The 15,520-nt window shown below is 42.0% G+C and overlaps 1 protein-coding gene across 3 annotated transcripts in view; it reads right to left on the bottom strand.

Annotated features, from left to right (window-relative positions):
- The window catches only part of nav2a (neuron navigator 2a), a 139,887-nt gene that overhangs the window by 81,821 nt on the left and 42,546 nt on the right, over positions 1-15,520 (bottom strand). For 2 of the 3 annotated variants that reach the window (XM_049595156.1, XM_049595169.1), the window contains exons 4-6: positions 3,980-4,052; positions 2,158-2,404; positions 1,869-1,925 (exon numbers count right to left, since the gene is read on the bottom strand). In XM_049595156.1, coding sequence (XP_049451113.1) covers positions 1,869-1,925; positions 2,158-2,404; positions 3,980-4,052 — 377 coding nt within the window. The remainder of the gene's footprint in view (positions 1-1,868; positions 1,926-2,157; positions 2,405-3,979; positions 4,053-15,520) is intronic. The other variant, XM_049595162.1, reaches the window with a different exon arrangement.

Raw genomic sequence — 15,520 nt, 5'->3', positions numbered from 1 at the left:
ACAACGTGTGAGAACTAATATGGACATATTTTTACACGTTAACCTGTCACTTTATAATCTCAAAAGTCAAATACAGGCAAAAATACAAAAAAAAAAAAATGTTTTTGCCGAATACTTTTTGCTTAAATACATAAAGGACTAAGTCTTAAAGAACTTTAAACATATCTCGTGACCAACTCAAAACTTCTAGGTATTTATAAATCGTATACTGTGCAGGTTTGGCTATTACGGTTTGCAAACACGCTTGCCAGCAAGAGTGAAAGTAAAAGCCAACTCTAGATTCACTCTTGTTTGGCGTTGCCAGGCTATATTTGCATTCTTCAGTGCTGTGTCTCTTGGCTGCATGATGCTTATGGTCTGGCACCTGGTCGCTACCTTTTTATAAAGCCCCAACTTCACCAGAGCGCTGTGGGGTACACGCTCATGAACGTGTTGAACACAGAAAATAAGAAAATGCAGGCAAAGGCCGGGTCTCTGCAGAAAAATACACTTCCACACACTAGTGGGTCATAAGGGATGACTGAGACAGATGACTTCAGTGTGAATCTATACCTTGTTTTCCATTTTACAATACATTATTTAAAAAATGTATTGCAAAGGAGTAAAACGAGAGCAAGAGAACATTTTACTTTTGCTTCTTCAGGCTCACTCGCTCATGAGTTTTTAGTAAATGTTTATATAAATACCAAGAAGCTTGAATTTGGTCTGAAGTTGGGTTGTATGTGTGCTGCAAACCCTATCTTCATTTTGATTCTTTCACAGTCTGTCTTTGACCAGCATATGACTGATTTATAAAGATGTGTAAGTGATTATCATATGAGCAGAAATAGTGGCAGATTTACTTATTTAAAGCATTTAGATTTAATTATTTGTACATTTTTGAGGGGGGAAATGCTGATTTGCAGCCTCTCTGTGTGTGAAAAGAGCAGTGGCATTATTTTGAATCCCAACCTAGATCACAGACGAATAAAACAGGTCTTTTAATTGCAATATTTGCAAATAATAGCAATTTACATAAACTCTTTAAAATCCTTTAAAAATGAGGAAATCTGTATACTTTTTTGATTGGGGCCTTTAGCAGAGAACATAAAAGCCAAGTGTTTTTTGGGTGAACACCTGGAGAATCTCTCACTCTTGTAGTTACACAAACTGACCAGAGGGTGGAGCCCTTGCATTGCTTTGGAGAGGAGCTAGTGGCGGGGCAGGTGCAATGCAAACAGAATCTGGGATGGGCAGCATGCAAAACCACATCCTAAATCCAATTTCAAGGCGCATCATCACATAATATGACACTGCATGCTGAAAGAGAGGCAAACGTGAACGCAGAAGGACTCGAGAGCATCACAGTGAACGCAGACGGAAGCTACGTTTTAACAACACATATTATAGACGCACATTCCAGCCACAGATTCTTTCTGTGTTAATTATTAATGTCACATTATATGGGGGATGTGCTTGTCAAGCAAGCAAACCCACACACACACACACACACACACACACACACACACACACACACACACACACACACTTACTTAAGGGTTATCTAAAGGTCTTTCACAGCCCATTTAGCAGGCCTGCCAAATGAGGCGCGCTGCCAGACAGACAGGCCTGTCCGAAAATGGAGCCCAGGGCTTTAGTTCCTATCTGCTCAACACTACCACTCATGCATATTAGATAGTGCTTGTAGTAGATATTGCCCTTAATCACAGACAAAGAAACAACATGAAACCCATTACGGTACAAAAGAGAAGTTATACTTGATTAGGGGCAATTTCTACCTTCCTTTTTCCAGGAAAGGGACAGGACAGGAAGTGTGCTGAAGGAAAGAGAGGGAGGTGCAAGAAAACAGAAAGGCAGAGGAAGCTGACCTAGAGGTCTTTTTCTGACCAAGGGAAAACTTGAGCAGTTTACTCTGAGACCCATCCCTAGAGGAGAAGAAGAGAGGAGAGATATGGAAGAGGACAGAGACAGAGAGGTCAGGTTTACAGTTATAAATGACAGCAGGCGTGAACAGGAGGACAGCGGTGACAAAATGATGGATTAGAAGAGCAGAAACAGCAAGAAAGTGAAGACATAAACCCATTCACCTGGTTTCAAGGTTACATTTCTTATATTTCCAGTTTCCACAGTTTGTTTTAACGTGTCAGCGAGCCTCACCTGGACTGCATCTCGGCCTGCGCTGCTTTCTGGGCTGTGAGGGCAGGAGTCCCATGCGTAGAGTGGCTGAGCTGGGCCGGAGCGCTGCTCTGCTGGCTCAGGGGAGGGTGAGTGCTCTGGGGCTGGGCGTTGGGTGGGAGAGAGGGCTGGGAGTTCTGCCGCTGGGCCTGCTGCTGCTGCTGCTGTTTGTAGCGGGACAAGCTGAAGAAGAGGCCGAGGATGGCTTTCAGATTACCATTTCGGATCTCTGCAGGTCAGGGAGAAGGACAAAGTGGAATATCAAAAAGGAAAAGGCAGATGAGGTAAAGAAGGAAACAATGTAATGGTAGCATTAGCAATTTTATGATGGAAAGTCACAACAGTTTAGGATTTAACCTGAGCCATGCCATACAACAACGACAGTAATCATTTCACATTTGTACAGGGTTAGTGGTATACACCAACTGATTTCTTTAGGTACTGGTATCGGATCAGTAGTCGTTAACGGCTCATATGCAAATTCAAGGACTGGAATTGGTATTGGGAAGAAAAAAAAGGTATCAGAACATCCCTAGACTTAAATGGTCATTCATTCATTTCCATAGCCACTCATCCTGTAAGGGGTCGCGGGGGTGCTGGATCCCTATCCCCCTATCCCAGCTGACATTGGGGAAGAGATGGGGTACAACCTGGACAGTTCACCAGACTAACAAAGGGTACCGCCCGCCATAGCTGTGCAACAGTTTCATGGCAATTGCTGCTGTTGCGTATTTTCAGTTTGACTACAAAGACTAGGTTTACAACTGTTTAATTATTGTTTATAACAGTGGTTCCCAACTGGTTCAGCCATGGGGTCCAGATTTCTCCTTAGTCAATGGTACGCAGTCCACAGTTTAATATATTCAGCATCATACTCGTGTTCGGACATGCCATCAAGCTAGTTTGCTGTCTCTGTCAAGTAGCTGTCCGTTAGTCACTCACCCTACAGCACAAAACAGCACTTCAAAATAAAAGCTCCGTGCCCAAAATTCACTGTACTTCAAAATTACGTGTGATTTTAGAAAAACAGAGTCACTTGCACATTCAAAATGGACCTGCAACCCACTTTTGGACCCTGACCCACCAGTTGGGAACCACTGGTTTAGAAGAACGTGCATGCCCTAACCTCACCTGCTAATGCCTTTATCTGGCATTGATGGGATTAAGTGAACAGACTGTGAGCTGCAGCGAGTATGCTGGTATTTTCTTGCAAAACTGTAGTAACAGAATGAATGTAATGTGCTGTCTACTGGTGGCTTTGGATCTCCAGTCTGTTTGACTTGTATGTTCTTGAATTGCAAGAGAAAAGTCCCAACAGAACACTGAGAGAACATGTACTCCTTACAGGACCGAGAACTGACCAAGCGTCTTTCTTGTAGTTCACTGATTCACTGTTCTTCCCAATGATAACACTAGCAGTATTACTACCCGTACTATTGTTGTTCCTCGTGTGAATAATATGATGTGAACGTTTAAGCCAGCATCAGTCTTTTTTGGACGTAGACTACATTTAAACACAGCACTATTGTAAGCTTTCTGGTACATTAGCACTAATATATATGGAGTAATCAGCCCCTGCTGAGCCTACGTGTTTTAATGTGTACTGTCTGGCATTAATGTAGTGTGTCCTGGCAAAAAAGCTTGCCAATAAAAATGCCGCAGTGTATCAAGTAGCCATTCTTTATCTCTTTTTCCATTGCACAAAGGACATTTAGTAGCCTGTTCTGGTCTGGCCTGGCTTGGCCTGGCTTGGGGTCTACCTTTCTTGTTCCAGTGAAAGCAGAGGTACAGGAGTCCAGCTTACCCTCTGAAGACAGACCCTGGATATTGACTCCTTTGGCTGCCAGGAAACTGAGGCAGGCATCAATGTTCTCAATCTGGACAGAAAGACAGACACAGCTGTAAGACAATGCACCCTGCACATTTCCATTCACATTTGCATATTTGTATAATGTCAGGAAGCATGCCGGTCTGTCTTTTGCACGCTTCTCATGACGGCGCTATGGGGAAATTGGAAGTGAACATCTACAAGTCTATCTCTAAAGGAGAGCTGATAGCACAAAATGTTCCAACCTGAATGTTGCTATAAAATGTCAGAAAAGAGGTGCTGAACATTTTCACTAACAAGGATGAAATACAGATCCATATGTCCTTCATTAGTCATTGATTTGATACAGCTGGAACAATGAAAAACAGGCTGTTGTAATGGGAAACTAAATCTGCTGATGTTTATTGGTCTTTGGCAATAAATACTAATTTCATGCCAGTAAACAGCATACATTTGAAATCTTACAAGGCACTTGGGAAATGCTAACACATCTGCTAAGGTCTCACAAACCTATAAATGTATTATTTTCATAATATAACATAATCCATTCATCCATCCATTTTCATCCGCTTATCTGGGACTGAGTGGCGGGGGCAGCAAGCAAAGAGAAAGCACCCCAGACGTCCCTCTCCAAAGCAACCCTTTCCAGCTCCTCCTGAGGGACCCCCAGGTGTTCCCAGGCCAGATGAGATATGTAATCCCTCCAGCGTGTTCTGGGTCTGCCCCGGGGCCTCCTACCAGTGGGACGTGCCCGGAACACATCCAACGGGCGGCGCCCAGGAGGCATCCTGATCAGATGCTCGGACCACCTCAATTGACCCCTTATAACGCAAAGGAGCAGTGGCTCTACTCCGAGCCCCCTACGGATGTCTGAGCTCCTTACCCTATCTCTAAGGCTGAGCCCGACCACCCCACAGAGGAAACTTTGGAATTTCGGCTGCTTGGATCCATGATCCAGATCTGCACATAATGGTTGCCATGTTTTTAAGAGAATGTCTGTGTCTCGATGAGAACTGTTAAGGCTTTGTACAAGGATGTTTTCTACAAGATTTTAAATGAGTCAGGCTAATGACGACTAAAATTTATCAAGTTGTTTCAACAGATGTAGATATGTCAAATCGGCTTCTTTTGACCAAAAACACAGGAAATTATATGGGATGTAAAACAAAACAAAATAATACTTATTTTTCCATATTCATCCAAATGTGTTATGTGAGATATGTAAGAGGAGTGGTAAAATAAGTATTAACACCAATTCAATTAAAATGTCTCAACTAGTTTTCTAGATATCAAGCTGGATAGCAAACAAATGGTACTTTGGCAGACAAACCAGTGTTGGAAAGTGGAAGGAAAAGCTTTATATTTAGTGACTGGCTGCTCATATCGTGCTGAGCAAAGCTCACAACACAATATTGGCCACACTGGTGACATAGTCAAAACAGGATTCAAACCAAGCAGACTTTCGTCAGCAGGGCAAGGGAGAAGCAAACCATCTACACCGACACAGTTGCTATGACAGCAGCCCTGGCAACCTGAGCAGACTGCTGAGCTGTCACTGGACTGCGAGAGGATTTGATAGGCAGACAGGCTTTGTTTAGAGCCCATGTGACCCATTATACAGCGAGTGTGTTGGCTGGCCCACGTAATCACAAAGTAAACCACATAAATCGTGCGATCAAAGTTTACCAACTGTTGTTTCCAATGAGCAAACACACAAGGAACGGCACAAAAGATATCAATATGGCACGACCGTTGCTCTGACTGTTAGGCTGTCCTCCAGGCAAGGCAATTAAGTGAAGGATTGACTGTGAAATGGACATTTAAAAAGCATTTTACAGTATGCACAAAGGTTAAAGAGGTGCTAAATCTTTTTCAGCATGACATTTATTACCAGTGAGAGTAGGTTTATAACACACTGAGGCTAATGTGCCACAGTGTACTTACAACAAACCTGTTTGGAAAGTACAACAGCTTAAATATAATCTCACAGCCAAGGGAGTACAGATATAGAGCAGTGATACTCCAGGTGGTTTCTAAACTAAAATACATATGAACTGTGTCCTTTGTAAACGAGGCCGGGTGTGGGCTGCATCCGGGAGGGCCCCGCTCACTAAAGATTAATGATATGATTACATTTAATATGCACCAACTAAATATAGCTTGACCTACAGCTCCCTCCATGCTTCTCCTGTTAGGAAGTATCTGGCTGTGAGGTGAGAAGCTGAAGTAAAAGCACATCTGCCTCTATTAAAGTGTCTGATTCATGCATACAAGGTACATAGTGATGTGACTAAATCTACTGTTACTATCTCATTCGTGCTACTCACATCTGCAAACATACTTCTATTAGTTACAAGCACTAACGCATTTACATTATTTCCATTTACTACCATATCACTATTAGTGACACCTACACCATCATTAATACTACTTACATCCACTGCTGTATTACTATTAGTTACATCTCCTATTATAATACAGCAGGGTTCTCCACTACCAGAATATTAGTCAGCACACTTACATCGCACATGCTTAATTACTACTTGCTTATTAATCTGTGAGATTAAAAGCGATAACCTTAAAAACTGTACCACATTGTTATCATTCAATCCAGTCCTTGATTACTACAGCTTGTTCTACTCCTAGTTTAAACTCTGTGTTTATCTGAGCCATGTGAGTGTGTGCAGAGGCTGGTGCACTTCAGGTCACTGATTGAGTCGAAACAGCAGTGTAACCCCTGCTGTCGTTTCAGTGACCTCTGACCCGAGAAACAGCTGTTGGAGGGGCTGACATATGCTGCTCTTAGAGGTGATACAGCAGAAAACATAGCAACGATATGAATGCAGACTATGGACCTCTCTGAATACCACAGACCTTTCTGAAATGCCTTTCTTTAATACCTCTGACCTAAACCTTATTTGAGTGACTAAATCACTCCCCGACTGTCCTTAAATCCAAATCCCCTCGTATAGTTGGAGTTTTAACAGCAGCAGCCTGCAGAAAATATGCTTTATTAAGATACCCCGTCACAAATGCCAAGCCCATCCTGCTGAGATGCTCCCAAACCCCGCCTCTCTGGGGGTATGCATACTGAAACTTCTTGTTATTTAAAACCTGCAGGGACCAGAGCTCAGAAAAGCCAGAGGAAACTATTCAACTCAGCGCCATCAGCTACAGAGCCTTGGATCTGTAGCTGATGTCTATGCTTTAAAAAGGCAGACCAAATCACTTTCTGTCCTTTGAGGCAATCCTCCCTTGTGTTTTCTTTTATCGTTGTATATCACTAATCAGTCCATGATGTTCAGTATATACCATGGGTTACTGTATTTACAAAAGCTTCGTTTCAACCAAGCAGTCTTGTTCAGTTCATTTCAGTTCAGTTTGGTATGCATTAGAATGGTTATTTCTTCCTTGCCATCGTCAGAAGTTGTGGATGGTATCAACAGAACCCCTACATTTCATCTTGTTTGTCATCAGCCCTCTGTTGAGGTACCTAGCACATTGATTGATCTGATACTTAAAGGTGGAACTAGAATCACTGCAGTCCGTTGACTGGTCAAGAGAGAAACGTCATTCTTGCTTTACATGGACTCAATGCTCAAGAGAGAAGAGTACTGTCTGCGGTGGAATCATCGACCATATCTTGAGGTTAAGTTCATGTCTGTCAGCATTACGTACCAGTTCCAAGAGCACTATACCCAAAGTTTTCAGATAAAAGCTCAACTTTTTGTGAGGACTCCTGATGGCTTAGGGGTTTAAGATGATGTATATGTAACTGCACCATGCCCAGTTCAAATCCAGTTGGGGACCTTTATTGTTCGTCACCCATCCTCTCGCTCCCTGTTCTTGTCACCTCTCTTCTGTCAGCTATTCAAAAATAAAGTGCCAAACCACTTAAACATTTAACCCTTTAAACACCGGATGAAAAGAAAATGATTTGACCATAACATTGAAAGTTTGCTTTATGCCCTACAAAGTCGTTGTGGAGTGAAAATAATCATTTGCAGTTTACAAAAGCAAAGATATTCCCGCTTTTCCTTATTTAATATCACTAAATAGGCCTCCCTTTGGATGTCTGAACTGATGCTCAAGCAAAATAAGCTAGTCAAAGATGTCAGTTTGGATTCAGTATTCATGACATTTTTTTTTAAATGTATGAAATATTAATCATTGCATCTAAATCAATCCGTCTTAACCAACCAATAAAGAACAGTTATCAATTAACAGATACATTAATCAACAATGAATACTACTGTTAGCTGCAGGCTTACTGTAGACTTATTTACTGGGCATTCAAATAAACCAGTTTCATGACAGGAATAAGAAAGTTGTACCACCAAACAAGATGAGCCCAAATTCCACCCTTTAGCCTTATGACTCTTCCGTTCTCTGCAAACTTTCTAATAGATGATCAAATACTATCAAATCACGTAAAAGCAAACTGACAAAGAAAAAAAATCAAATATGTATACACCAATGCAGACACAGTCCGAAGAGTAAAACCACCAAGTCCAGACAACACTTAAGAGAACAATCTTATGCTCACACTCTACTGATCACCAGAACAAAATACCTCTAAACAAGCACAGAGAAATATCCACTGCAGATCCTGAATGACACCACTGGTAGCTCCCACCTGCCTGGACGTGTGGATGGTGTGATGTGTCCCTGCTGTGTGACTGCTCCGCCTGGCCTCACACCTCCATCCAGGCCACCGTCACCTCCTGCTCTGCTCTGGCAGCAGCATGGGGCTGGCCAGCCAACAGCCCTCTAAACAAACACTTCTTTCCATCACAGGGATGCTATTGTGTGTGTGTGTGTGTGTGTGTGTGTGTGTGTGTGTGTGTGTGTGAGAGAGAGAGAGAGAGAGAGAGAGAGAGAGAGAGAGAGAGAGAGACAGAGAGAGAGACAGAGAGCTAGAGGGAGGGAGGGAGTGTGTGTGAGTGTTATATATCTGAAGTAGGATTTGACTGATAGGAGCTTTTGAAGACTGATACTGAGGCCGATATTTTTAAACCAAAGTTGCTGATAGCTGATCTAAAGCAATAAATATCTGCAGTAAAATACAAAAACCTTGTTATTGTCAGAATGAAAAAGCCTCAGAGGAAGCATTAAGAATATCATGGGATGCAAAGTCTCTACTAGGGCTGGGGGATACGACGGTATATACAATGCAACGGCAGCAAATGTGTACACCAGCAGAGATTTGGCGATACCGTTTCTATCGTGGGAGCTTTACAGGGCAGGTGTCATAAGTCAGGGCTGGATTATTGCGTGATCATGTGATCTAGTGACTCTAGACTCTTGCAAGGGAATGTGATTTTTGGCAAACATGGAGGAAGAGAGTGGAGTTGTGAATACAGAAACAAATGAAGCTCTAGCTAGTTCACTCAGGGAGACAATACTTTTCATGCTCAGGCTGTAAGTTTCTCTCTCACCCTGCCATTCACTCCTGGCACGTATGCTCACTCACTATCTTTAGGTGTCATTGTCTGGGTAGGTCAGTTGAGTCATCTGCTGTTTTACAATCAACCAACAGCACAGCGACGCACCTTCTCTGTCAGCCTATCATCTTACTGCTCCTCATTTTAAATATGGTTCTTTTTCTGACGTAGTTCTTCCTTGCTGCCATTGTGCGCACCCTCCACCACCCCATCAACACCTAGTCTTTATAGATTCATCAGCCTCATTCACCTCAGGAGTCAGCAGCCACCACCACCAGCGTCTGGACTCAATGGGGGGGATTTTTCCTGCTGCTGCTCAGATGTCCCACAATCACAAAATATCTGTACACTCGTATTCTGTATTAAATATCATCTTTACTTCACGCTTCTGTCTCTCCCGACTGAACTGAAATTATTGCTCTCAGGAACCTCAAAGTTTCTTTAATGTTAGTAACATTCTTCTGCAGACTTGAAGAAGACTAGTATGGGTATTTTTAAACCATTCCTTAACTGAATTTACAGAACAATTCCTGCATAGTTTCCAGATCTCAGACACCAGATATTTTCTTCAATTTAGTTTCCAAAAAAACATAACTGAACAAATGAATGAATAGATAAAGTATGCAAAAAGCTCAACGGTATAGGAGTTACAATATTTTCTGGTCTGATCAGCAGGGAGAAACCTTTTTCACACTGTCACTTCACAACGTGATGAGCTGATATCCAATATTTCAGAATAAATATTGGCCTGATATGCTGCAGCTCTGATCTATCGGTCTGACTCTAGTGTGACGACACCAGCTTCACTGCCTAAAGCCCTCTACCATTTCACTTTCTGACTGCTGGGTCTTGTGGATTCTGATCATGCAACATCGTAGTGAGACAACGTGTAGTCAGTATGTGTGTGTATCTGTACATGTGCCTGTATCGCTGTGTGGTTACATCTGTCAGTATCTGCCCACACGTACTTTCACTCTCTCAGGAGGTTTCACAGACCACAGTTACTGGCTCACCTGCTGAACTTTGACATCTACTTAAATAATTCTCTCTTACTCGGCTGAAAAATGTATGCAGAGGTTTCAATACCTCAGGGGAGTGCTGGTTTTCACAGCTTATTGATAAAAACCGATGCACCAGCAGCTATGATGCACACATACTGATGCAAAACAAACACGTCAACTTCAGGCAGTATATTCTGTCTTATTACATGCTGTTGTGTGTCTTTATTCACATCTGTAGTCACATTATGGTCACAGTGTGTATTCTCTCATTTAATTAAGCATATTTAAACATGTTTCTTCTTATTATGTCCTCATAAGATTTATTATTATTTATAAACTATTATGCTAAAACAGTTTTATATTTTCCTAATTATCCTCTCTGTGTTCATATACAAAAACAAAAATCTCCTCTGGCTACATCAACATTTCCCCTCCTGATCTGTGAGCAGAATAATTAAAGCAACTCTGTTAATTTGTTGTCTGAAAAACACTTTTGGGTTGTTTTTACATATTAATAAGACATTTGTGAATTTGCTTTCATTTTGACAAGGACACATTTTCCCTGAGGTTGAAGTTTCAGGAAGATGTTCTTGTATAATTTACAAACTGTTGTGTCATATCTCCTATGAATGGACTAACTGTTACTGCCGCAGATAACTCACTTAGGCAACAAATGAGCACAGCATATCTGTGCGTATGAACAAGGGGTGGACATAATAACAAACAACTTGCTGTGCATCGTGTGATCACAGTTTTACGTTTCACAGTGGTAGCTTTTATTGCAGAGCAGTTGTATTGGATTTCATTATTCAGTCAAGTGTTTCTGTTATTTTGTCCACCCTCTCCATGTGCTGTGTCTCTGTTGCCCAGGGCTCAGCAGCTGATAGAGGTCCGTGCCCTCTGAAATTAACATTCGGGTTTGGTATATTTGGTTGCTTAGAAACAGTAAATACGATTGCTCTGTTGTTTTCAGTCCATCATGTGATCACCCGAGTTCTGACCAGCTGACACAGTTGGGAATTTCTCCATCTCTCCAACACACAAATATACACAGAAAGTACCACGCCCTTAAATTAAACATTTACCAGCCTGCTGAATCATTAATAAAACAACTTTTGGGTCTTGTCCTGCTTACCTGCGTAAAGCTTCACCCTCTACAAAACCTCCAACGTTCATCTGCGTCAAGAAAGCAACGATCTACGCACCAGCCTGAATCTGTGATCTTCACTGTACAGACTAACACCACACAGTCAGAGACACATGTGGCTGTGTGCACTCAGGTTAAACAGTGGGTGTGTTCTGATTAGGTAAAAACTGCGTGGCAGTTTTAAGTGACGCTGCACCTGAAGGGGATTCACAGGGTGAAAGAAAGAGAAAAGCTATGTTGTCAGTCCAGTTTAACACACAATCGCAGTAAAGGGCCTGCCGTGAGGTGAAAGAGTTGTATCCTCAGTTAACATTCTTATGTGACTGTCGATGCTTGTTCCAGTCCTTTTTTCATCAAGCTCATTAAAACACCTGGTCCTGCTGGTTTCTACCTGTGGAGTCAGTCTATCTCCGTCACCTCTCTCGCTCTCTTCTGCAGCAGCAGAAAACAGGGAGGTTACAGAGAATAAACCAGTCCAGCAAAAAAGATATTAAGAGCACAGGTAATAATCAAACCTGTGTGTCCAAGAAACAAAATCCTGAATGAAACCCTTAAAATGACAGCTCACCCCAAAATCAAAAATATATACTTTTCTTCTTACCTGTAGTGCCTTGTATCAATCTAGATTGTTTTGGTGTGAGTTGCAGAGTGTTTGAGATATCAGCTGTAGAGATTTCTGCCTTCCTTCTAATATAACGGAACTAGATGGCACTCAGCCTGTGGTGCTCAAAGCACCAAGAAAAAATACATTTGGAAAAACTCAACAGCAATGTCTCTTTCCAGAAATCTTGACCCGATTACTCTAGATAATCCACAGACTTTGTTGTGAGCAGTTTCATGTAGGAACTATTTTCTTCAAAACAACACCTGCAACTGTATCAAGGACTAGCTCACCGAGCACCACTGAGTTAGCGTCACAGCTCAGCCAAGGAGGATGCCATCAGTGTTTACATCTCACATTGTCATGAGCACAATCTTGTCCATGAGTAGATAAACACTGCTTGGTGGAAAGAAAATAGTTCCTACATGAAACTGCTCACAAAAAGGTCTGTGGATGATCTTGAGTGACCGGGTCATGATTTCTGGAAAGAGACATTGCCAATTGCCATCTAGGTCCATTATATCTGAGAGATGGCAGACATCTCTACAGCTGATATCTCCAACATGCTGCAACTCACACCAAAACAATCTAGACTGATAAATAGCACTACGCGTAAGAGGAAAAATATGTGTTTTTGATTCTGGAATGAACTGCCCCTTCAAACAAATACAAAACCAAACTCTTTTACTCTCTTTTTCTTCCTCAATATCCAGTAGAGAAGTGTAGCCTTACAACCAAAATACATGCCCCAGCCCACACGTCTGCCGCAGCATGCCCGCAGCAAGGCACGTCCATTATAATCAACTGCAGCTGCTACACTGACCACCGAAGCCACACTTGCCTGCGTGGGCACTGGGCTGCTTAACGTTATTTTTATGCGGATGATCTACTTTTTTTTCCAGCTTCGCAGCCCTCCAACAGGTAAAAATGACATAGAACTGAGTAAAAAATGAGTACAATCTATTTCAAATGATAAAATGAATACCTTATAGTACTAAAGGTAATCTGAAGCAGCAGATCAACCTTGTCGGGTTTTTTACATTTCATTAAAATAAATCAGTTAAGTCAATGCATCCTGCTGTTAAAACGATCCACTTAATTAATTCCAGTTAATATGGCCTATGCTTCCAAACCCTGCAACATCAAGCACTTGGCAAAACTCAGTACACATACTGTGAAACTGAAGCATCCACACCCTGCAATGACAAAGTCTGTGAAGCAGGTGGAAAACCCCGCTCTGCTCCGCCTAGTGCGTAGCATCTGTGCCCCATGTATTTCAGCCACAAAGCACTGCATGGTTATCCACGAATGTGTATATCTAATGGGTTATCCAAGCATTTCTAATGTAAATATAGATATGAGGTGTCTAGAATCATCTGCTGACGGCCACAAGATAATGTAATAATGTAAGAGGTCTGTTTATCCAAATTTCAAAAGACAAACATGCATTTCTTCACTTATACCTTGCAGAAAATTGGGGTTTTATTTGTTCATGTTCTGCAGTATTTGTCACTTCAATCCTCACATAATGGAAGTAAAAGAAATTTAATCAGAATTTGTGGTGATTGCAGCATCGGAAAATGTCAATAAAAAGCAGCAACATCGATATCTCTTTGAGGTAATAGTGTGCCGGTACAACATGCTGCAATTTGAACTTCTTTTGACCGATAAAATAGTCCCTTCAGATTCTGCTTAACTGCAAAACCTTGGTCCATATTATTTGGAGTAAATTAGGTAAATGAATCCATTACCATATTTTACTAGCACCGAATAAAATCAGGATAATGAACTGTTTGGCTGATGAAACATCTCTATCGGACACTGCTTAATTTCTCAGCCTTTAACAGGTGAAATCTAGTTTATTTCAGAAGCTGCTGTTTTACTGCTGCTTGGACGAGACACCCTGTGTGTGTTTGTTTGTGTGCCTCTGTCTGTGCGTGGCATCCTGTGTGGTTTTAACAGCTCAGTGTCAGATCAACACCCTCGCTCTGAGCTGAACCCACACAGACAGACGCACAAACACACAGGGGCCTGACTGGGTGGCAAAGGAATGACCCGACGATGGGGGTCCGTTTAACAAGGATGTGACAGTTGTAAAAACAGCCTTTCACTGCGGCATGGATAGCCAGCATGCTAATCAGCTAGCATGAGAGTGAGGTGAGAGTGCTACAGTTTATTCCACTGATGGAGCTTATTTCCATGTTTATTCGTTTAGAGACGGAGGTTAAGTTAAGTGGTGGTAATTGGCACCAGCTTTGGAAGCTTTGCAATGAAATCAAGTGCTGTAAAAGTGAGCTCTCATACTCCTCCACCCCAGCTGCCAACTAAACTCTCAGGACCCGTGTGTGTGTATGTGTGTTTGTTTTGACAGCACAACAACACACAAAGCAGACATTTGCATAATGACTGCAGTTGCACCTGCCCTTAGCACTGCTTGAGTGCATCAGATTTTCTTTTAAAGCTAACAAACCTACTGAGATTATACGCAGCGATCCAAAAATATCACGCGCACACACACACGTATGCAACATCTGAGCTCATCCAAGCAAAATAAAAGCAGATTTTGACAGCCGCTGTCCAATAAACAATATCACATTGCTTGAATGCGCACCATGAAAATGTTTTTTGTTTCCCTCTTGAGTGACACACGCACACCATCCATGAACATTTGGGACAAAATCAAAGACATGTTGTATATTTGGAACCACTTGATTTGTCTCTGAAGTGTCCTGCAATTTTCTTGTCTTTAAAAAAAAAAAAAAAAAAAGCTGCCATGTTCACGGATGACAGCGGGGCTGGATGTGAGAGACAGGATGTTGATAACAGCACAACAAAACCACAGAGAGAGGCCCAGACCGCTGAGACCAAAGAGTGCAAAACGCTCAATTACAGGCGACTGGGGGGCGTAATCAGCACTAATGGGAAAGGCCTAATTGATAGTAAGTGGGACAGGAAGTAGAGAGGGAGGTGAGCCATTTTCAGAAATGGCTTAGTGCACGCATTTCTGTAGTGGTATTGAACTGAACTCAGGTTTTATGGTATCATGATGCTGGCACACAACCCGAGTACATCACCATGGTAACCTAAGCTGCAGGGCTGACATGCTCCAATGTTAATGTCAGAAGATCTGATCATAACCTGCCAACAACACAACTACTGGCCAAACTGCTCACTGAAAAAACACTGTCATCATTAACTGACTTTACAACAGAGTGACAGGTAATGAAGAGCAATACATATTTTTATAAGTCAGCAGAATCATGTTCCAGTTTCCATGTGTCCATTCTGGTTTTAGAACAAAGCTTTAAACAAACACAGAGTTTA

This window comes from Epinephelus fuscoguttatus, linkage group LG2, assembly GCF_011397635.1.
Source record: "Epinephelus fuscoguttatus linkage group LG2, E.fuscoguttatus.final_Chr_v1".
NCBI classification, from domain to species: Eukaryota; Metazoa; Chordata; class Actinopteri; order Perciformes; family Serranidae; genus Epinephelus; species Epinephelus fuscoguttatus.
Note: the sequence above shows the minus strand (reverse complement) of the source record. Positions and strands in the feature narration are given on the sequence as shown.